Source organism: Salvelinus fontinalis, chromosome 11 (genome assembly GCF_029448725.1).
Source record: "Salvelinus fontinalis isolate EN_2023a chromosome 11, ASM2944872v1, whole genome shotgun sequence".
In the NCBI taxonomy this organism is placed as follows: Eukaryota; Metazoa; Chordata; class Actinopteri; order Salmoniformes; family Salmonidae; genus Salvelinus; species Salvelinus fontinalis.
The window spans coordinates 21,913,602-21,936,858 of NC_074675.1; the positions used below are offsets into that span (position 1 = coordinate 21,913,602).

General features: G+C 42.7%; 1 protein-coding gene across 4 annotated transcripts in view; it reads right to left on the minus strand.

Annotated features, from left to right (window-relative positions):
* Window positions 1-1,312: 1,312 nt before the first annotated feature.
* The window catches only part of LOC129865275 (GRAM domain-containing protein 4-like), a 63,918-nt gene continuing 41,973 nt past the window's right edge, over window positions 1,313-23,257 (minus strand). For 3 of the 4 annotated variants that reach the window (XM_055937918.1, XM_055937921.1, XM_055937920.1), the window contains 17 exons: window positions 20,221-20,341; window positions 19,235-19,308; window positions 16,158-16,302; window positions 14,984-15,009; window positions 14,778-14,869; window positions 14,068-14,159; window positions 10,212-10,260; window positions 10,022-10,093; window positions 9,866-9,909; window positions 9,600-9,709; window positions 9,043-9,197; window positions 8,496-8,513; window positions 5,274-5,418; window positions 5,044-5,137; window positions 4,696-4,786; window positions 4,469-4,537; window positions 1,313-4,378 (listed from right to left, as the gene is read on the minus strand). In XM_055937918.1, coding sequence (XP_055793893.1) covers window positions 4,265-4,378; window positions 4,469-4,537; window positions 4,696-4,786; window positions 5,044-5,137; window positions 5,274-5,418; window positions 8,496-8,513; window positions 9,043-9,197; window positions 9,600-9,709; window positions 9,866-9,909; window positions 10,022-10,093; window positions 10,212-10,260; window positions 14,068-14,159; window positions 14,778-14,869; window positions 14,984-15,009; window positions 16,158-16,302; window positions 19,235-19,308; window positions 20,221-20,341 — 1,511 coding nt within the window. In that variant the 3' untranslated portion in view covers window positions 1,313-4,264. The remainder of the gene's footprint in view (window positions 4,379-4,468; window positions 4,538-4,695; window positions 4,787-5,043; window positions 5,138-5,273; window positions 5,419-8,495; window positions 8,514-9,042; window positions 9,198-9,599; window positions 9,710-9,865; window positions 9,910-10,021; window positions 10,094-10,211; window positions 10,261-14,067; window positions 14,160-14,777; window positions 14,870-14,983; window positions 15,010-16,157; window positions 16,303-19,234; window positions 19,309-20,220; window positions 20,342-23,257) is intronic. The other variant, XM_055937919.1, reaches the window with a different exon arrangement.

The following is a 23,257-nucleotide window of genomic DNA, read 5'->3' on the forward strand; positions in this document are numbered from 1 at the left end:
GATTACATACACGCCGGCTCAATCGAAAAATTATCCTTTAAATTTCAATTGTGCAATCTGGAACACTTCATCGACACAGATCGAATAGAGCCCCTTGGCTCAAATCACTCTAATGACAGAGGATCAATAGCCCTGCCGTTCATAACAGTAAACAGTATCGGTAATTGCTTTCTCTGAGGCTCTGAGCATATAATCTGTGTATTGTGGGCAAACACTAGCCAAAATGGAAAACACTGCGAATGAGTCTTGACGGCGGCTTGACCCCAACTAGCCTCCCCTCATTCCGCAGAGTTTGGCAGCTTAGTATGAGCAAGGGGCGGATGGATAATAAAAAGTGACACTGTCACTTGCTGTCACCACATTGCCTTCATTTCTGCTTTTTCCCAAGAGAGAGAACATTGTGTATGCTCCATGACAGTGGAGGGATGTGATTTGTCTAGAGGGCTGGCTGGTGTCAAAATGTATCTCTTTTATACATATACTGTTTATATACAGTATATAATGTGTGTATATATATAAATAACTATATACATTTGAAGTCGAAAGTTTACATACACTTAGGTTGGAGTCATTAAAACTCGTTTTTTCAACCACTCCACACATTTCTTGTTCACAAACTAGTTTGCTAATTTGTGCAACAAACTATTTTGCTACAAGTCATTTTTCCAACAATTGTTTACAGACAGATTATTTCACTTATAATTCACTGTATCACAATTCCAGTGGGTCAGAAGTTTACATACACTAAATTGACTGTGCCTTTAAACAGCTTGGAAACTTCCTGAAAATAACATCATAGCTTTAGAAGTTTCTGATAGGCTAATTTGCATCACTTGAGTCAATTGGAGGTGTACCTGTAGATGTATTTCAAGGCCTACCTTCAAACCCAGTGCCTCTTTGCTTGACATCATGGGAAAATCTAAAGAAATCAGCCAAGATTGCTCCTTGGGAGCAATTTCTAAGGATGTATATATATATATATATATATATATATATCTATATACACACATCCTTGGAAATATATATATATATATAACACACACACACTGAATTGTGTATACAACCAGGCAGGCTCTAAAAGGTTTTGGGAGTTATTCACCTTATGCCACTGCCCTCTAGTGTCTAAAGGGTCATTATCAGCCTCCATCCATCTGTCCTGCAGTGACATCAAGTTGCCGAATGTGGGAATTGCAGTCAGCACTCGACCACACCATCTCCTACTACAGTACCTTCGTGTTAATTTGGAATGACTAACATTCTTATAATTATCTATAGGTGTACTACAAAGGATAACAATACAGAGAAGGCCAAATACTTAATTATTTTTATTTATATTAAAAAAAAATGGACACCACATATTTTACAATGGACATTGTTCTCTTTAAAAATCAATGGATTACGTTATTGTATAGAAATTCCTCTTTCGTCATTTTAGTCCTCGGACCCACAGATGACAAATAATTACCCACAACTGACAGATGATTGCAGTATATTGAACTTTGCAGTGATATACTGCATGGGAATATCATGAAGTAATTGACTCATGTTTACATTTTGAGTTACAACTCATACTTGGTTAACACAACGAAGCCACAGAAGTCAAAACCAATAGAAACCAGTGGACAGAAGGTCTCGGAGTCGCCATGATGACCCGTGCTGTCTGTAAGGAAGGCCTGTGAGTGATCCAAAAATAGCTAAAAGATTATGATTTTACCATGTACTGCACGCCACTACCATTAGAACGATCACTGACGTTTTTTTTGCAGCGTGATTGACGTGCAATATAATCTGACTAGAATGTTCTCTGATGTCACCGTCTATCTACTGTTAGCCTGGTCCCAGATCTGTTACTATATGCTTGATCCAACTCCTCTGACTTTCATTACCACGCTATGCAGTACATGTATAGTATTTGCCATGACAACAAACTCAACAGAAGAGCTAAACTTTAGCTTTAGCTATTAAAGCATTATAAACAGGTCAGAGATCAGGCTTACGTTTGCTGTTGGGATGAAGGTGAGCAGCAGAGGTTGTCCTGAGACCAGTCTGAGCCGATTTAAAAGCTGACAGTTGACACAGTAATTCAAACGCAAGAGGAAGATATCTGTCCGGTCTTCATAACTCCGCCTGTGGCTAGGAGCTCAAACCGACAATCCAAACAAAAGAAAAACAAAATCAATTAAAGGTTTTTAACCCAACCTTCAGTAAACATCAGTGTAGGCAGAGTATGGCGGGCAGTAAAAGAAAGAAATTACGTTTTGGCAACAAAACAATGTAACTAAGCGTTTACAGCAGTAACACAATACATTCAGTATGCTTCTTTTAGGACAGACCCTGAATGCAGATCTCAAAGTTAGCTGTTACTAATCCACTAAGAAAGGTTCCAGGTAAGCATTAAGACTACAGTAACGTACAGTCAGACAATCATTCAATCAACACACTAACATCATGAGTTCCTTAGACAATAGACAATCTCCAGAAATGATATTTTGTATCCAGTCGTAACACAACTGGAGATTGGGTTTTGTAAGACAATAACTAACAAAGTTTATATGGGCTTGTTAACAGTGTGGGAAGATGAACGCGCTTTAGGGGACTAGCTTGTTGTGCTGAGGCAAAAAAAAAGGATCGAAGAGCATGGTACAATCTCCTCTCTCATTTGCAGTAAACGAGAAACGAGAAATATTTACCCACAATAACTCTTCCAGCCATCTTACAAAACACAGAAAGTGTGCACGTCCACTTAGTTTGGCATTCATTACAATTCTACATATCAAACCTATCTGAGAAATAAAAGACCAGCTTTAAATCCCAAATGGTGACAATAATAAAGTGACATTCAAATATTCAGTTCAAACGTCTACTTCATCCTGCGGTCAATGAATACTACAGAACTAGGCCAGTTGACTGACTCGATTTGCATTGAAATACTGAGATAAGTCATCCAGGAGTTAACTAGTTACTAGTCAAGTTAACCAAGTTAAATTACTTCTTAACAGGACAGCATATTGTACACATCTGACCACTCCAGTGTTAATACTACAGGTTGGTATTAGTGGTATTACCGTAGAACTACTATAGTACTACTATACCGTATCATGTCACTAAAAACTGAAGTAACACAGGTTTTGGGTCTTAGTATGTTTATGTGACCTACAGTATGCACCTTAAGAATGTGTTGGCCTACTAGGCTAAAGCCAAGGCATTAACTTAGGCCTCAGGGATACTCAGCACACAAGTTTAGTTCACTGAACCAGTTATGTTACATTTAAACTATCTACCTTCAGTTTAGACACATTACTCAGGGTTTAGGTCTGTTATGGCTCTCTAACAGTGAGTGTGCTTTAGTTTTATAACACAATCCACAGATCCAGGACATACTTTAACAAAGTCCAGTTCCTCATCATGCCATTGGTTATTACAGAAATAAGCAGAATTCAAAAGGCAGGCATTTGAAAACATTTCACATTGAACATCATCGCCAAGGTCCACACTACTGTACGTGACACAGTACAGTTCAGTAGTGAGTGTTGAAAGTATAACACACACACACACGTCATATGCGAAAAGACACCTGAAAGCAAACGGTTTGTTGCTGAAATGTGCATGCGTGTCTCCACAGAAAATCCACAGCAACGATGTAAACTAATGGAAAAGGCTTCGTGTCATGTTGAACGTTGTTCAGGAGTTGGCTCGACTTTCTCGCAGCTTTTTGTTTTCTACACAAACATCTAGCTACCGTACGGCATACTGTCTGTACGGTTCCGTGCAGGAACAGCAGTAACAGTTACACTGACTTTGCGAGACAGACAGAGAGAAGACAGGTGAGTAGAGACGCACTGTCTGGGCAGCACACACACACACACACACACACACACACCTCTGAAGCGAATTAAAGCTGTCAGTCAGGCAAGCAGGCAGGAGAGCCAGCTCCTTCTCCTATGATGAGATGCGTGTTAAAAATGTCCCTCCCATCCCTTCTTCTTCATCCCCCTCATCCACGTTCCAACATAGAAAGAGTGCAGGAATGTGTGCACCATCCCTATTGGACTACAAGTCCCACCTCCAGACAGACGCGCGCACAGACACCTCTCAGTCATAAAAGAGAAGATTGTCCAGTCACTGTAAATAAGAGAGGGAGGAGAAGAGGTGTGTGTCCTGTCACTTTCCCCCCCAATTGTCTTTCCTCCAGCCAGGGAGGGTTCAGAGGAAGGTGGCCCAGCCCTGACCCCAGCCTAGCCCTCTGTTCATGGGGATAGCAGGGCTACAGCTCAGGGCTGCCCGAGGGTGGCCTGGAGGTGGTAATGATCTTCATGTACTGGGTGAAGATCGCCTCGAAGGCCTCGTCTCGATGGATCATGGCACCAAACACCAGAGGCTGAGGAGACACAGAAACCCACAAATAAATTGTATTATTTGTAAATATGTAAAGGATAATAAATGGTCAAATGAGTCTTTATTTCCATACCTTCTGTGTGGCGGGAGTGGCTATGGAGATTCCCATTCCAGACCCAGGTAAGACAGACAGCACTTTGTACTGGGAACAGAGAAGAGATGGTATCAGATGCATACAACTATGATAGGTTCTTTTGAAATGAATCTATCAGTTGTTGGAAGATGCATTTCAGGATATCACAGAAAACACAGAAACAATATGATAAAAATATTGAATTAGCTGCGAGTGTAGATAGACACCTTCTGGATATCTGTGATGTCCACCAGCTTAATGACCTTATTCTTCTTGGATGAGGCCGATTTGGAACTGGAGCTCTCGAAGCACAGATAACTGAGAGACAAAGACACAGATGGTGAGAGAGGAGGAGAGATAGAACGATGGAGAGACGAGTCAGCACAAAGCATCCGCTCTTGGATCTAGCTCTGAGAATCTGCAACATAATGGCACTATTTTGTGGCATGTTGTATACACCCACATTAGAGAGTAAAGATAGCACCCCAAAAAGGAATAGCAGACCACGAGGTGAAAAGCTATTGAGATTAAGTACTTGAAGAGACAAGCTAGTGTGATGAGGTAGGTCTACTTGCTTCTCTGTAACGTAGAGCATGCCGTTTCGAATGTAGTCGGTTGGCATCTTCCGGTCTCTGTTGATGAGGCAGCACCTCCACCCATTCTCACACACTGTAGACACACACAAACACAAAAATAGTTATTACAAGCGGATGGACAGCGCCCCAAAAGCATTAAAAAAAAGTAAATAGCAGGGGGAAAAGATTTTTAAAAATAAAAATATTTTAGGTGCATTAAGTCCTCTGACCTGGTAGAGGGCGCTCATTCTCTGAGACGTTGAAGATCTCATGAAAGGCTCCCTTCTTGGTGCTATGAATCCTGGCGCTGTCACCATCCAGGCTTACACCGCACGGGACGGTTGCTAAGCTACCTCTTGCCACCACAGGCTGAATCTAGAGGGGAGGAGGGGGGGGAAGTGGGAGGAGGAGGGGGGGGGGGGGGATTTGGGGAGCGGGTGGGGGAGGAGGAGGAAGGGGAAGAATTTTACTACAGAGCACTACTGTAGCCGTCTTCCACTATGGATTCTCTCGGAGACTAAACTGGTAGACAGCCTCTCACATAGAGGAAACATAAGATGGAGGCCATTCATCTGTACACAGTAGGAGTACGTACTCCTCGTAACATAACCTTGCAAACAACTTGCGGCTTATCAAACATCAGCCTCAGGGTGAGGGTCTCGTGCAAAGCGCAGAGCAGTTCCGACCCCCCCCCCCCCCCCCCCCCCCCAGACACAGTACACTTACAGTACATGTAGGTAGTCATCTCGGTTAGTTTCATTTCTAAGTGAGGACATTTTGTTATTTAACTTAATTGATTTAATTATCTGTGTTCTAAGGGTATCCTCTACTCTTCTGCCCTGAAGTGTTCACTGGTTCACTACCCCTCATATATAATTATAGTGGACCATTTCCCACCTGTCTTTTGCCGATGCATGCTTACACCCACCAATCCAATGTTTTTAGTGAAGGCTAAATCCCTGAAGGGGGGTGAGCGAGTGCACACTTCAGGCAGAGGGGTATGGGGGGGGGGGAAATCAGAGGTCAGTGTACAGTATAGACAGGATGGTATAGTAGTGGATTAGTTAGTGCTTGTAATGCTGGGAGTGAGAGTAGGGAGCTCTGCAGATAAATGGCCATGCCATTTACAGCTACAGTACAATATACTCCCTCATGCTGCAGGCAGGCAGGCCCCTAACTATACCAGCAGATGGACGGGATTATTTGTAATGTTACATAGAAATAGAATAGAGTAGAAGTCTTCGAATAGCTGTAGAATAAGTCTTAGTTACATGGTTGGGGAATTCAGACACACTAGTTGGCTCTGTTTTTCAAGGGTCACCTGGTAAATGATTCTAATTGAGTGATTGTTATACAAAGCCTACTACCAATTGGAATCACAAGAAAGTTTAACCTTACCTGATTGTCTTACCATCGATATGAAGGAATACACATTTTAGTGTTCTAGAGGTAAACTATGGGGGAAATAAAGGTGCTACTGTAAACCGGACAATAGTGTATCCTACTCTAGTCACACTAAAGTTGATTTTGACAGTGCTGGTTTGGGGTTGTGTCAGCACACTGAACACCTGGTTACTACAGAGTATGTCTGTGAAAATGGATTCAAAAAAAAAAAAGTCAAATGAATTCATAATTGTATCAATTAAGACTGGTTCAATTAAAGCTTAGTAAGTGTCTCTTTTGGACTGAGTTTGACGTTATGTCATTATGGCCCACTAAAAGTGGATACATGCATTGATATTTTTGATCCATTTATTCACAAACACTCAGTTAATGTTGGGAGGTTTGTCGTGAACCACACACACACACGCAGTGCGCACACACATAGACAGACTGACTACCGGTCAAAAGTTTTAGAACACCTACTCATTTAAGGGTTTTTGTTTATTTTTACTATTTTCTACATTGTAGAATAATAGTGAAGACATCAAAACTATGAAATACCACAAAAGGAAATATGTAGTAACCAACAACAAAAAAAGTGTTAAATCAAAATATATTTTATATTTGAGATTCTTCAAATAGCCACCCTTTGCCTTGATGACAGCGTTGCACACTTGGCATTCTCTCAACCAGCTTCACCTGGAATGCTTTTCCAACAGTCTTGAAGGAGTTCCCACATATGCTGAGCACTTTTTGGCTGCTTTTCCTTCACTCTGCGGCCCAACTCATCCCAAACCAGCTCAATTGGGTTGAAGTCGGAGATTGTGAAGGCCAGGTCATCTGATGCAGCACTTCATCACTCTCCTTCTTGGTCAAATAGCCCTTACACAGCCAGGGGGTGTGTTGGGTCATTGTCCTGTTGAAAAACAGATGATAGTCCAACTAAGCACAATCCAGATGGGATGGCGTATCGCGGCAGAATGCTGTGGTAGTCATGCCGGTTAAGTGTGCCTTGAATTCTAAATAAATTACAGACAGTGTCACCAGCAAAGCACCCCCACACCATAACACCTCCTGGGGAAATACACATGCGGAGAACATCCGTTCACCCAGACCGCGTCTCACAAAGACACAGCGGTTGGAACCAAAAATCTCAAATTTGGACTCCAGACCAAAGGACAAATTTCCACCAGTCTAATATCCATTGTTCGTGTTTCTTGGCCCAAGCAAATCTCTTATTATTATTGGTGTCCTTTAGTAGTGGTTTCTTTGCAGCAATTCGACCATGAAGGCCTGATTCAGTCTCCTCTGAACAGTTGATGTTGAGATGTGTCTGTTACTTGAACTCTGAAGCATTTATTTGCACTGCAATTTCTGAGGCTGGTAACTCCACTGAACTTGTCCTCTGCAGCAGAGGTAGCCCTGGGTCTTCCATTCCTGTGGCGGTCCTCATGAGAGTTTCATCATAGCGCTTGATGGTTATTGCAACTGCACTTGAAAAAACCTTCAAAGTTCTTGAAATTTTCCATATTGACTGACCTTCATGTCTTAAAGTAATGATGGACTGTCATTTCTCTTTTCTTATTTGAGCTGTTCTTGCTATAATAATGCTTTGGTCTTTGACCAAATAGGGCTATCTTCTATATACCCCCTACCTTGTCACAACACAACTAATTGGCTGAAACGCATTAAAGAGGAAAGAAATTCCACAAATTCATGAGGTAGTCCACAAAAAAACTTAAGGCACACCTTTTATTTGAAATGCATTTTGGATGACTACCTCATGAAGTTGGTTGAGACAACGTCAATAGAGTGCAAAGCTGTCATCAAGGCAAAGGGTGATTTGTTTAACACTTTTTTGGTTACTACATGATTCCATATGTGGTATTTCATAGTTTTGATCTCTTCACTATTATTCTACAATGTTGAAAATAGTAAAAATAAAGAAAAACTCTTGAACGAGTAGATGTTGTAAAACTTTAGACCGGTAGTGTATATACATGTTTTAGCTGGTGGCACACACAGGCACTACGTAACGTAAGGGGACAGAGGCACACCAGAGTCCCTACCTTCTCAGACCCAGACAGCTGAGAGAGAGAAACAAAACACAACGTATAGTGACAGTCACTAAAGCAAAGCCCATCTAGCACCACTAACATTACTGTCAATTGACTGAGGAAATAAACCAAGATAGCCATTGCAAACACTCACAGTCTCGCACACACACACCACACACACGAAAGAGCATGACATTCAGGTGACAGTGTCGAGGAAAATTAAGTTTGTTTAAAGTAAGGGTTCAAAATAAAAAGGGTTAAGGCTCATCATAAGATAAAATCAATTACAACGTTGGTAAGTTACAAAAATTATAAAAAACGAAAAAATCTATCCTTCAGTTGTAATAGCTACTTTGGGGTTTAGTTATTTAGCATTTGGATAAAGGTCAATTTTAGGGAAGTTTGGGTTGGATAAAGAATTGGTTCCTTTCTCTATGGGGTGAAGTTATTTTTTTAAGTTGTCAGATGACAGCCTGTGTGTTATTGTATACCGTATATGCTGTGTACGTGTGTGTGGATATGTGGGTCTGTGTATGCATTCATAAGTGCGTGTTCTCACCCGTCGGGACATTGTAGCGTTGGTCCTCTCCTTCAGCTGTGGATCAGTTGGTAGGTTGTTCCAGTCGATGTGAGGTGTGTCATATTTGTCCCTCAGCTTGGGACAGCTCTTAAACAAGAAGTCTATGATGAAGAATTTGATCCCTGCATACAGTCCTGAGAGCGAGAGGGAAAAAATGTCATATACATTTTTTTTGTTTTTTTAAAAGTTGACAGTAATGTTGTAAAAGTACAATGATTGTACCAAAACATATGTTGGTATACTTTTTTTATCTACATGTTTTATGTATTTCATAAAACGTGTGTCTGCTGTAAACTAAATGGCTCAGTCAGTCTCTTTCCTCTTAAAGCCTCCACAGCCACCAACAGGGAACACACAGTAGAAGACCAATTGCTTTAGAGAGGAACAAAAATTGTGCCAAGAGACAATGCCCCCAAGCAGCAAAGAGAATAAAGTGGTGTTTTTATATTGAATGTTACATAACCATAGCATTTCACTCAGTGTGTGTGTGTGAGGGCTACAGCAGTGTGTGTATGATTGTGTGTGCGTGTACTCACCAATCATGAAGCCCACGAGTTTAAAGGGCAGTATGCAGGAGGAGAGAAAGGCAACCCACAGGCTGATGTAGAGCTTCTGAGTGATCTCAGGCTGCACCCACATGAACAGGCTGAACACACACACACACACACACACACACACACACACACACACACACACACAGAGAGGGCGATAGCGAGAGGGAAACCGTTTGATCAACTATTCAGTCCAACTTAGAGAAAGAGAATAGAACGGTAAGACAGTGAAACAGCCATTTCTTACTTACTTCTTTATTTTCTCCAAAACATCCGCCATCTTACCAAAAAGGTTCTGTAAAAAAAGCCCAACAAAATGACTTTTACGAAACACACAATGTCAGAATGTGGTGTTTTTGCGTGTATGTACGCGTGCTTGTGTATGTGTGTGTTCACTACTACTGTACCTGGGCTTTTTGTGCAACGTCAAGCACTAACTGGAACTTTTCAGACACAGTCAAGTCATCCTTTGACGGTTCCTACATGAAACAAACCCAAAATTAAATCAGCTCATTCCATTCCAAAAAAGGTAGGAAATACGACAGGCTGCTTCCTGTGAGGTCAGAGGAAGTCATGTGAAAATGGGAGGTCTCTTACTATAGGATCCGTAATATCCGGCACAATGCTCCACTGAATCCTCCAACCTCTGAAAAGGAAAAAAAGGGAAGAGATCAAAATAAATGTAAAGATGTCAAAACTCTAAAGCAGGGATGGACAACTGGTGGCCCGCACCTGCGGATCAATTTCAATTCCTTTTTTTAGAACTCAGTCGGGGTCTCAACTCACTGTTGAGAGTTAGAATAATAGAATACACAACATTTGGTTGTGCATCAGTCAGTCACTCAGAATTCACTTAAATATTTTTTTAGATTGGCAAGTTAGTCTAGCAGCCAGCTATCTACACTTATAGTAATCATTGTTGAATTACCGACAGGGGGGCACCCATTGATTTTATAAGTCACTCAGAATTCATGCAATTCTCTCTCTCCACCCAATGGCAAAATGAGTAGAATTGCAGGAAATTAAATCTGCAACTTCAATTTTCCCTCTGCTGTCAATAGGGCCGCCTAAAATGTTTTGTTCGCAAGGTGCGGGGAGGGTTACAAAGTTTTGCTTAGGGTCCCCTAAAAGACTAGGGATGGCTCTGACTGCATGTGTGGGTATGGATGAGGGTACAGAGACCTGCGAGCCACTGCGGTCCCCCACGATGAGTTCAGATCTTTAGTGGCCCCCACTCCAATCAAAGTTGTCCATCCCTGCTCTAAAAAGGACTCTGTGAAAATGAGTTGCCCCACATTAAATAAATAGGTACAGTGTAATTACATGTAATAGAGCATAGTATGAATTTATTGATCCCAACTTGGTAAGTATGAATAAAAATAAACATGTAAAAGTGTTGGTCCCCTGTTTCATGAGCTGAAATAATGTCACTTAAAATTGTACATATACAAAAAAAAGCAAATTTCTTTCAAATATTGTACACACATTTGTTTACATCCCTATTAGTGAGCATTTCTCCTTTGCCAAGATAATCTATATACACCTGACAGGTCGGCATATCAAGACACAGATTAAACAGCATGATCATTACGCAGGTGCACCTTGTGCTGAGGACAATAAAAGGCTGCTCTAAAAATGTGCAGTTTTGTCACAACACAATGCCACAGATGTCTCAAGTTTTGAGCAAGCATGCAATTGGCAAGCTGACTGCACGAATGTCCAAGCTGTTGCCAGAGAATTTCATCTTAATTTCTCTACCATAAGCCGCCTCCAACGTCCTTTTGGAGAATTTGGTAGTACGTCTAACCGGCCTTACAACCGCAGATCACGTGTAACCACGCCAGACCAGGACCTCCACACCACCTGCAGGATCGTCTGAGACCAGCCACCCGGACAGCTGATGAAACTGGGTATGCACAACCAAAGAATTACTGCACAAACTGTCAGAAACCTTCTCAGGGAAGCTCATCTGCGTGCTCCTCGTCCTCACCAGGGTCTTGACCTAACTGCAGTTTGGCGTCGTAACCGACTTCAGTGGGCAAATGCTCAACTTCGATGGCCACTGGCACGCTGGAGAAGTGTGCTCTTCCCGGATTAATCCTGGTTTCAACAGTACCGGGCAGACAGCGTGTATGGCGTTGTGTTGACGAGCGGTTTGCTGATGTCAACGTTGTGAACTGAGCGCGCCATGGTGGCGGTGGGGTTATGGTAGGAGCAGGCATAAGCTACGGACAACGAACACAATTGTATTTTATCGACAGCAATTTGAATGCACAGAGATACCGTGATGAGATCCCGAGGCCCATTATTGAGCCATTCAACCGCCACCATCACCTAATTTCAGCATGATAATGCACAGCCCCATGTCGCAAGGATCTGTACCACCTTGACTGGAAGCTGAAAATGTCCCCGTTTCTTCCATGGCCTGCATACTCAGACATGTCACCCATTGAGCATGTTTGGGATGTTCGTGAAATTGTTGCATGTTGCGTTTATATTTTGTTCAGTGCAGAGCATGTGAGCCGCGTTGAGCAGTTGGAAATCCCGCTCACCGCTCCACTAAAAACCGCTCCAAATAAGCTCCATTCATTCAAATTTAACCAACACCCACCTGTTTTTGTGACTATCTGGACCTACCAATTGGTTTTTAGGGTATTGAAACCAAACCATAAGGATTTGAATTAAAAGTATTTGAATAAACATCAAAAAGGTGAATGTAAGAAGCAAACAATTTCAAAATAGGCTAACATGTCATATTACCCAGCATATAAAACACTAAATAGGTCAGGAGTCAGACAGGGAGCCTAAGAAGGAACGGCTAATAATAGGCCGTTATATTTCAAGGCTATAGCCTACAAATAAATACATTGTGAAGCATTTGCGAGTGCTACACAATAGGCTGGTAGGGACATAAAGTGCTCAGCATTTAAACATTTTGTTGGATTTAAATCATTAGTCTATAAATTGTGACTTACTTATACCATTTAAATGAAAAAAGGCTTCTTAGTGCCTTTGAATACATTTTTTGAATACATTTTTAGAAACACGAGTTTGGCCAGTCTGTGGCTTCAGGCTCATGCGATGGTGCCTGGAGAGCTGGCCAGCAGCGGAGAATATTCTCTCCACACTTGCAGAGCCACTGGGGATGCTGAACACCCTTTTGGCCACTCTTGCCAGGCTGGGCAGAGATGCAGAGTTGTTTTTTTTATTTTTCTATATGTAGGCCTAAAGGTTTTTAGGCTAAATAACCCAATCAAAACGGAAAGCTGCTTGAACGTGGGAATATTCCAGGCCTATTGGGCGTCACTACAGTCTCTGGTTCGAATCCAAGCTGCATCACTTCCGGCCGTGATTGGGAGTCCCATAGGGCAGCGCACAATTGGCCCAGCATTGGCCGGGTTTGGCCGGGGTAGGCTGTCATTGTAAATAAGAATTTACAATGAAGAACCGACTTGCCTAATTAAATAAATAAAAATAATATTGGTTCAAAATCAATTTTGGCCTATTGTATAGGTAATAGAATGAAAATGAACAAAAAGTTTAAGAGATCAAATGTTTTGTTTATAAATACTTTGCTACAATGACACACTTTGTTACACACACACCTCACTCCCTAATTTTAGCATGTGCACGTAGTAAGTACACCATCATGCTTTTTGGATACATGTCTTTTCAGATTCCACAATGATTCTTTAGTTGTGGACACTACATCAGCGCACCTTGATTTAGCATCTGTGTGTTTTATCAGTTTCTTTATGAAAATATTTAGTGAATACCATTTCAGTAGCTAAAGCAAGGGGCTATAGCAGCACACAAGTAAACTACAAATGCATGCTAGGGTGGGCATGCCCTGAGCTCATGAAGTGAGCGCTGCTGGAGCAAAATTGGAGCGGGTGAAAAGGCCGACGCTCCAGCCTTTGGGAATTTCGCTCCACGCTCCAGTCAAAATGGGCACGCTCCACTACTCGCTCCAGTTAAAATGGGCACGCTCCACTACTCGCTCCAGTCAAAATGGGCACGCTCCACTACTCGCTCCAGTCAAAATGGGCACGCTCCACTACTCGCTCCAGTTAAAATGGGCACGCTCCACTACTCGCTCCAGTCAAAATGGGCACGCTCCACTACTCGCTCCAGTCAAAATGGGCACGCTCCACTACTCGCTCCAGTCAAAATGGGCACGCTCCACTACTCGCTCCAGTCAAAATGGGCACGCTCCACTACTCGCTCCAGTCAAAATGGGCACGCTCCACTACTCGCTCCAGTTAAAATGGGCACGCTCCACTACTCGCTCCAGCTCCGCTCATATACTCTGGTTCAGTGTAGCTGCATCACTCATCATCATCAATAAATAAAAATGAATGTACAGTACAGTGTAGTTGCATCACTCATTATCACCAATAAATGGCAATTTGTGTGTGGGTGTGGGTGTGTGTGTGTAGTATGCTTGTCTTACTTAGCAATGAGGTAATTCAAGGAGAGCCTCAGGATGGCCAAGAAGAGGAACATGGGGATGGCCCAGCCATGCCACGCAGCATTCATGTATATCTGAGACAGGAGTAAACACAAGTGACATTCATCATTATATACACTACCTAGCCTACATCATATTTCCCACAATCAGATTTAATATACAAGTCTTCCAAATGACAAGCGCGCGCTACTGAATATAGTGGGAGATTTGGGACATTGAATGAGAGGAACTTGAAGAGACAAGCATTAGATTAGACATTTGGTCGATATCTCTATAGAATAGCATGTGTCAAAGCCTTGAGATAATGTTTACAGTAGTACTTTTCTATTTTTTATTAATTAACCTTTATTTAACTAGTCAAACTTATACAGGACAGCTCACTAAAGGGATAGTTCACCCAAGTTATATATTAGTTTCCTTACCCTGTAAGCAGTCTATGGACATGGTATGACAGAAATCCATGCTTTGGTTTTGTTTGCCTGGCCATGTTTCCAAATGCTAACTTATTACATTTGTGGCACAACTCCAATGCAAGTCAATGGTACCGATATTAGCATTTTTCGCACTTCATGTCCAAATCATCCTAAAGTTCCTCAAATTAATTGTGTAGCTCAATGAAGTTACTTTTAGATGATTTGGACACGACTCGCATATATCCCTTGAAAAAGACAGATAGGAGCAATTGTACTCACTATGAAGGAAATAGCTGAGGTGTATACTGAGTGCCAGTTGGATAAGGCTGAGAGGTTCCTCATGAAGTTCGTTACCGGTCTGGCTCCTCGCTCTGGAAAAAAAACAAAAGTCAGTCATCAACCTATTGTCACATTACAACAATATCTGACAACAGTAGCTCAATGGCAGAAAGTTCTGAGTGGGTATTAAATCGATAAATACTCACTGAGTCGCCTCATGTTTTCTGTTAGCCTGGAGAGAGAGAGAGGGACACACAATGGTAGATGAAACATGAACTTTAGCATGCCCTTTACACAGACACCACACCGTGGGGGAACAGAATTCTCAAACATCTACTAAAAGAGCGAAATGCTTCCTGCTTAGCGGAGGTGGCAACACCTCAACCCACTGATCATTCTGTTCATGAGTCACACAGCGGCGAGGAGGGAAGAATGAAGAGCTCAATCTATTTCTCTGTTCTCTCCATTCTCCACAAGGTCAGCTACAATACAGTGCATCCTTTATTTCTAGAACTTTCTACCTGCGCTGCCAACTTTTATCCAATCCGTGTGCACTTCAAACTGTGTATGTATGCGTGTGTTTACAGTAGCCTCCTGCCTAAGGTCACAATCTGATCTGCGCTTAGCAGGAAAATGAGCCAAGTCCTAGACTGAACCCAGCTAGCTTCAAGTGGAGTAAAGAGGAGCATGACATATGAGTTGCATCTCATATGTCACCATTAGGAGTTTACCCCCTAATGGTAAAGGTTAGAATTGGGGGATAGTGAAGCTGATCCTAAATCAGTGCACCGAGGGCAATGTCTATAGCCTCAGTCAATGGCTGCAGGGAGTTGTAGTGTGGTCAAACCACCACCAGAGGGCACAGACATTGTATTCACTCCCTGTGGCTAATCTGCCTTACACAACCTCCTATTAAACCCAGACAGGAAGGGCCTACCAGCCAATCAAATGTCTTAACATCACACTAATGTTTCTGTGAGTGTTACATGGTTTCACACCGTTTTAAAATGGCTTACTTCCTACTGAAAACCACCCTGGTCATGTTGCTCATGCAGTGATGTGCAACGTATACAGAATGTCCAGATGTCTTGTGTCTGTATAGAATTCCCATCACTACCATTAAGGTTAGGGTAGAAGACTACTGTTTCTGTGAGTGGTAGCATACTGTCAATGAGGGGTGCAACAAATACACAATGTTCAGATAATGACTACTACAACAGCCTTTCAATGTGACTGCTGTTTTCACCACCTCGTTCAGTACATAGAAATAATATTACAAGAACAGATATCGCCATTCAAAACCAATATTCCATGATGGGTGGACCCATTCATTCTATTTCTATGGTTTTGACAACACATCGTAGGACCACAACGATGTACCTTTTAGCACTTAGCGGTTCCTCCGCCTCCACAGTGTTCTCCTCCGGGACGAAGCGGAAGTCTTCTATGTAGACCCCCACCTTGTCGTAGAGCCACCTCCACGCCCGCAAGTACAGGGTCTCCCCCTGTGGCGGCTTCTCTTTGTCTGGAGGGGCCGAGTTGAAGATCATGTTGTCATTAGGCTTCTTTTTTTGGGTGGGTGTTTTATGTCATTGTATACTTGGAAGAGGACTCATGTATGTTCTTTTGTCTTTTATCTTGTTACTGAATATAAATAAACATACATTCAAAAGACAGAAAGAGGGAGAGCGAGAACAAGAGAGAGACAGGAAGAGAGGTTACAGGCAGCACAGGTTTATAATTAGTACAATGAATTTGCCTCCCTGTCGGTTTGGCATTTCTGTTCCTAGATCTGTGCCTAAGGGCAACTTCTATAACTACCTGAAGCTGTTTATTGAAATGAAGACAGGTACAGAAGGAGATACAGGGCTGTAGATCTCCCAGTTAAGAAGCTGGTTTAATTTAGAGTTAATACCAAAGACCCATTAACCTAAATTACACACTGAGCTCCTTGTGTCTCTCTTACAGAAACAAATTCATGTACGCACACATACACACATTCTACATTTGGTGAGGCTGCTCTAACACTGTGGGCCTGTCTGGCCTAGATTAAAAACTTAGCCCATTTCCTAAAATAAACACCCTTGCCAGTGTCACCAGCACCTGAAGCTACTAGTCGAACAACTGGTTCTGGAACCCTAAAATAATGTATTTTCAAGAGATACTTCAACAGCTCCTCTCCCCCAACCCACGCACACAAACAGTGTATTCTTCCAGCCTGTTGACAGACAGGCTGCCTGGCAGTAATCTGTGCTCCACGCACACTAAAATATCTCTGCTAATGAGGATGTTCAGCACCCAGAAAGTGGTTTGCACTAAACACTGCTATTAAAGCTGCCTGTCCTTACTGCTGGGTTAGAGTTTTAAAATGAATGGGGAAACTGTGTGTGAGGGGAAACAGAGAGAGGTTTTGAAGTCATTGAGATATGAGAATACCTGTTCATCAAATAACATTTTATTGGTCACATACACATATGTAGCAAATATTATTGGGGTTGTAGCGAAATGCTTGTGTTCCTAGCTTCCTATCTCCAAGTTTGAGGTGTGTGTGTGTATTCTGCATTGACTCAAGGGATTAAGGACAAGCCTGTGTGTGTGTGTGTGTGTGTGTGTGTGTGTGTGTGTGTGTGTGTGTGTGTGTGTGTGTGTGTGTGTGTGTGTGTGTGTGTGTGTGTGTGTGTGTGTGTGCGCGCGCGCGTGAAAAAAGGGGAAGCTTGCAAGCCGAAGAACACCATCCCAACCATGAAGCACGGGGGTGGCAGCATGATGCTGTGGGGGTGCTTTGCTGCAGGAGGGACTGGTGCACTTCACAAAATAGATGACATCATGATGAGGGAAATTATGTGGATATATTGAAGCAATATCTCCAGACATCAGTCAGGAAGTTAAAGCTTGATCGCAAATGGGTCTTCCAAATGGACAATGATCCCAATCATACTTCCAAAGTTGTGGCAAAATGGCTTAAGGACAAAGTCAAGGTATTCGAGTGGCCATCACAAAGCCCTGACCTCAATCCCATAGAACATTTGTCAGCAGAACTGAAAAAGCATGTGTGAGCAGGGAGGCCTACAAACCTGACTCAGTTACACCAGCTCAGTCAGGAGGAATGGGTCAAAATTCACCCAATTTATTGTGAGAGGCTTGTGGAAGGTTACCCAAAACGTTTGACTCAAGTTAAACAATTTAAAGGCAATGCTACCAAATACTAATTGAGTGTATGTAAACTTCTGACCCACTGGGAATGTGATGAAAGAAATAAAAGCTTAAATAAATCCTTCTCTCTACTATCATTCTGACATTTCACATTCTTAAAATAAAGTGGTGATCCTAACTGACCTAAGATAGGGATTTTTTACGAGGATTAAATGTCAGGAATTGTGAAAAACTGAGTATAAATGTATTTGGCTACGGTGTATGTAAACTTCCGACTTCAACTGTACATGTCTTAAGCTAAAGTGTACAACACGTGTTGAATATGGCCGGTGTCAGTAAACGTCGGCAAAAAAGCATAATGAAATTATTGCCAGCAGAGCTGGTTAGGCTGTTTTCATGTTATCCAGAGGTAAGCAAATCATTGGACAGAGCATCAATTGTGTGCTCTGATTGCTCAGAAAGCAAAACGAGATGGGTGGGGCCAAAGCTTAAGAGGGTGTGAACAATGCTGAATGGGTGAAGACAAAGAGGAGCTCTTCAATCGATACAAAAACATTCAACGGCCATTTTCTCAAAAGTGTGTTTACAAGTTTATTAACTTTCAAAGCAGAATTACTTTCCCATTGTTCCTCAAAAATGCAGTGTATGACATTTTGTAGCTAAAAAACACCATTTCAAATTGTGCTACATAAGATCGAATCCTGGTGGTGAGTCACATATGTGAAATCCCCCATGGAGAAAATAGATTCTCCACCATCCTGAATCCCCCCCCCCCCCCCCCCCACACGGGGTTATTACAGTCTTCCAAGAATAGTCATCCCTACACACCCCCACTGTAAAACACACACATCCACATATCCCAGTCCTTAAAGTGTCAGAGCAAATGTCAGTTCCTCCCCCTGTTCTGTCTCCTGTCCTTTTCCCTTCAGCTCTACAGTCCCACTGGCTTCAACCTGACTCCTGAATCCCACAGTCTCTCAGTCCCTAGCTGCCCTGTGGCCCTACAAACCCTTTTATTTCAGTGATCTATGAGAGTTACTGCTGTTTCTGACAAAGGTTTCTTCTGACCCAAAGCTTGAAAGCTTAGCACGTTAAATACCGAAACTGGCATCTGATTTTAGTGACTTTTCTACAGATTATTCCCTTATCCTTTTCAGCCTTTGCAGAGCTGAAGGACTGGGATAGGTGTGAGCAGTATCAATCCGGTCTCTTCAATTCCATAAACAGTAAAGGTAGGGGTTCTTGGTGTATACTAATCAGCAGTCATAGGTGTTTCGTCATAGTCCACTTTCTGCCTTGCTTACCTGTGTCTTTGCCATTGGCAGCAGGCGTTGGAGACGGGGGTTTACGGGCAGGCTGTGGCGGCGAGTCTTCCAAACTGATAGAAGTGTAGAAAAAGAGAGGAGAAAGACAGAAAGAGTGAGTCTTTGCAACACTATGTAAACAAACATTCATGAGCTTAATGCACCCTAAGATTTTGGTTATTTGATGTGTAATGTGTCTTCATGCCTTGTGGACCTTACTGTAAGGCCAAGGAGACATTCCACATGGAGTAGACTGGATGAACCCGAAGCTTTACTTAAAGGAAAATTCCACCCAAAAACACTATTTTGGTATTTGCAGCATATATATATATATATATGCTGCACTCCTCCAGCATATTTTCATTTTTTCTGCGTCTCACAAATGTTCTTCTTTGTGATCCGAACACCTCAGACTTAGATTCGTCTGTCCATAAAAAATGTTCAATCTTCTACAATCAAGTTTAACATATATATATATATATATATATATATATATATATATATATATATATATGTTAAACTTGATTGTTGACATGCAAAACATGTTTGGGACTACATCAACAATGGACTAATGAAACAAATACCAAAAAGATAGTTTTGGGACACAGAAGTGAACGTCCCAAGACTAACATAACTGCTGCGCCATGCTCTGCGCTCTGATATAGAAGCGCGTGATTTTGGTTATGACACATACACAAACACTACAGTGAGCACACACACACACACAGGTCCTTGAGGAATTCCCTGCCATGTGCCAACCAAGCTGCAGGGGCAGCTATTTATACCCGCTGCAGCCCAGGGTGATCCACCCCACCAAAGGACAACTCACTGGGGTAGGCAGGATGGTAGGCAGGGAGTGGAGGGTTGCAGCACTGAAGGCAGCACAGACAGACAGAGTGAAGTGACTAACTAAGTGTTCTCTAAGCAAGCAACACTTAGAGAATGAGACGACACACATTGTTCCCCTCACTCTCTCCAACACACACCTGGATTTTAGCACCTCGTTCATCCTCAGTTCGAGGTCGAGCCTCTTCCCTCTCTCTCTCTCCAGCTCTTCCTTTATCTTCTCCACATTGGTTTCCTCTCGTAGCTTCCTCAACTCCTCTTCTGAAAAACACACAAACACGACTGGTATCATCGCAATTCAATGGCTCAAGCTCGAGACGAATGTGTCAGGGTCTAAAGTCAATCATGGATTACAAAAAGAAAACCAGCCCAGTCGCGGACATCGACTTCTTGCTCCCAGACAAATGAAACAACTTCTTTGCTCGCGTTGAGAACAATACAGTGCCACTGACACGGCCCGCTACCAAAGCCTGTGGGCTCTCCATCTTCGTGGCCAACGTGAGTAAAACATTTAAATGTGTTAACCCTCGCAAGGCTGCCGACCCAGAAGGCATGCCTAGCCGCGTCCTCAGAGCATGTGCAGACCAGCTGGCTGGTGTGTTCACGGACATATTCAAACAATCGACATCCCAGTCTGTTGTCCCCATTATTCAAGATGGCTGTCCAAGAAATCTAAGGTATCTGAACTAAATGACTATCGCCCCATTGCACTCACTTCTGTCATCATGAAGTGTTTTGAGAGACTAGTCAAGGATCATATCACCTCCACCCCACCTGACACCCTAGACCCACTCAAATTTGCTTACCGCCCCAATAGGTCCACTAACGATACAATTGCCATCACACTGCACTATCCCATCTGGACAAGAGGAATACCTATGTAAGAATGCTGTTCACTAACTGCAGCTCAGTTAACACCATAGTACCCTCCAAACTCGTCATTAAGCTCGAGACCCTGGGTTTGAGGGGCCGCCCCCAGGTGGTGAAGGTAGGAAACATCTCCACCCTGCTGATCCTCAACACTGGGGCCCCACAAGGGTGCATTCTCAGCCCTCTCCTGTACTCCCTGTTCACCCATGACTGCGTGGCCATGCACGCTTCCAACTCAATCTTCAAGTTTGCACAAGACAAAAAACAGTGGTAGGCCTGATTTACCAACAATGACGAGATGGCCTACAGGGAGGAGGTGAGGGCCCTCGGAGTGTGGTGTCAGGAAAATAAACTCACTCAACGTCAACAAAAAGGAGATGATCACGGACTACAGGAAACAGCAGGGTGAGCACCCCGTTCCTCGGCGTACACATCACGGACAAACTGAATTGGTCCACCCACACTGTTAAACAGCCATTACTAACAGAGAGGCTGCTGCCAACATACAGACTCAAATCTCTGGCCACTTAAATAAATGGACTTAATAAAAGGTATCACTAGTCACTTTAAATAACGCCACTTTAATAATGTTTACATATCCTACATTACTCATATGTATATACTGTATTCTATAACATCTACTGCATCTTGCCTATGGGGCACGCCATTGCTCATCCATACATTTATATGTACATATTCTATTCATCCCTTTACATGTGTGTGTATAAGGTAGTCGTTGTGAATTTGTTTGATTACTTGTTAGATATTACTGCATAGTCGGAACTAGAAGCACAAGCATTTCGCTACACTCGCATTAACATCTGCTAACCATGTGTATGTGACCAATAAAATTTGATGATGATCATCAGATTTCTTTACCCCCTTTGTTAATGCACATACAGACAGATATGTAAATTGTATTCTGGAATCTATTTGTCTTTGTTCAAAATCTGGTAAAAAATAAATAAAAACCCAAAACCTTTGAGATGTTCCAGATCACATTGTCACATCTTTACAAGGGGCCGTTTCAGAATAATAACTGTTATTCTGGTAGCTGCTGTGCTGTGATACAATTTCAACCCCTGCAGACTGCAGTACAGAATGATAATCACGGGATGAGATCGTGATCCTCTTACATTGTCCCACTTGGCTCCTTTCACTGCTCTGCCCTGTACCCTGAGCAGAGCCACAGAGGTTACAGAGTGATCAAGGTGCTAAGAGGCTGGTCACTAGTCAATACACACCTGACAGACGAGAGGAGACTCTGGTAATTGTTTCACTAACGTCCTGTTTCTTTCTCGTTTCCTCACTTTTTCCTTTGTCTCGCTCATCCTCTTCTTTTCTTACTGACCACTTTCCCTCCTTCCCTCTCTCCTCGCCTGGCTGACTCCAGTAGTGTCAGGTGTCATCGGGTGACTGGGCAGACCATGCCTCCTCTTAGCCCCACGCCGGAGCTCAGCCCTGTGTTCCTGCTCACCTTTTGTCCCTGCACACACAACCACAGAGCCTCATGAATACTGGGAGAGAGAGGGCAGCTCCTCTCACAGACTGGAGGCACATGGTTAACGAACATGAACTGATACACAAAACGACACCGGATTCAAAAGTAGTTGTCTAGTTGTCAATTTGTTGAGGTGATCTGAAGAGATTTCACCCCGTGCTTCCTGAAGCACCTCCCACAAGTTGGATTGGCTTGATGGGCACTTCTTACGTGCCATACAGTCAAGCTGCTCCCACAACAGCTCGATAGCGTTGAGATCCGGTGACTGTGCTGGCCACTCCATTATAGACAGAATACCAGCTGACTGCTTCTTCCCTAAATAGTTACTGCAGTTTGGAGCTGTGCTTTGGGTCATTGTCCTGTTGTAGGAGGAAATTGGCTCCAATTAAGCACTGTCCACAGGGTATGGCATGGCATTGCAAAATGGAGTGACAGCCTTCCTTCTTCAAGATCCCTTTTACCCTGTACAAATCTCCCATTTTACCACCACCAAAGCACCCCCAGACCATCACATTGCCATCACCATGCTTGACAGCGGGCGTCACGCACTCCTCCAGCATATTTTCATTTTTTCTGCGTCTCACAAATGTTCTTCTTTGTGATCCGAACACCTCAGACTTAGATTCGTCTGTCCATAAAAAATTTTCAATCTTCTACAAGGCTGTAATTGCTGCAAATGGAGGATTCTTTGACAAAAGCAAAGTTCGAAGGACACAATTCTTTCAATTAAAAATCATAAACTTGTCAACGTCTTGACTATATTTCCTATTCATTTTGCAACTAATTTCATGTATGTTTTCATGGAA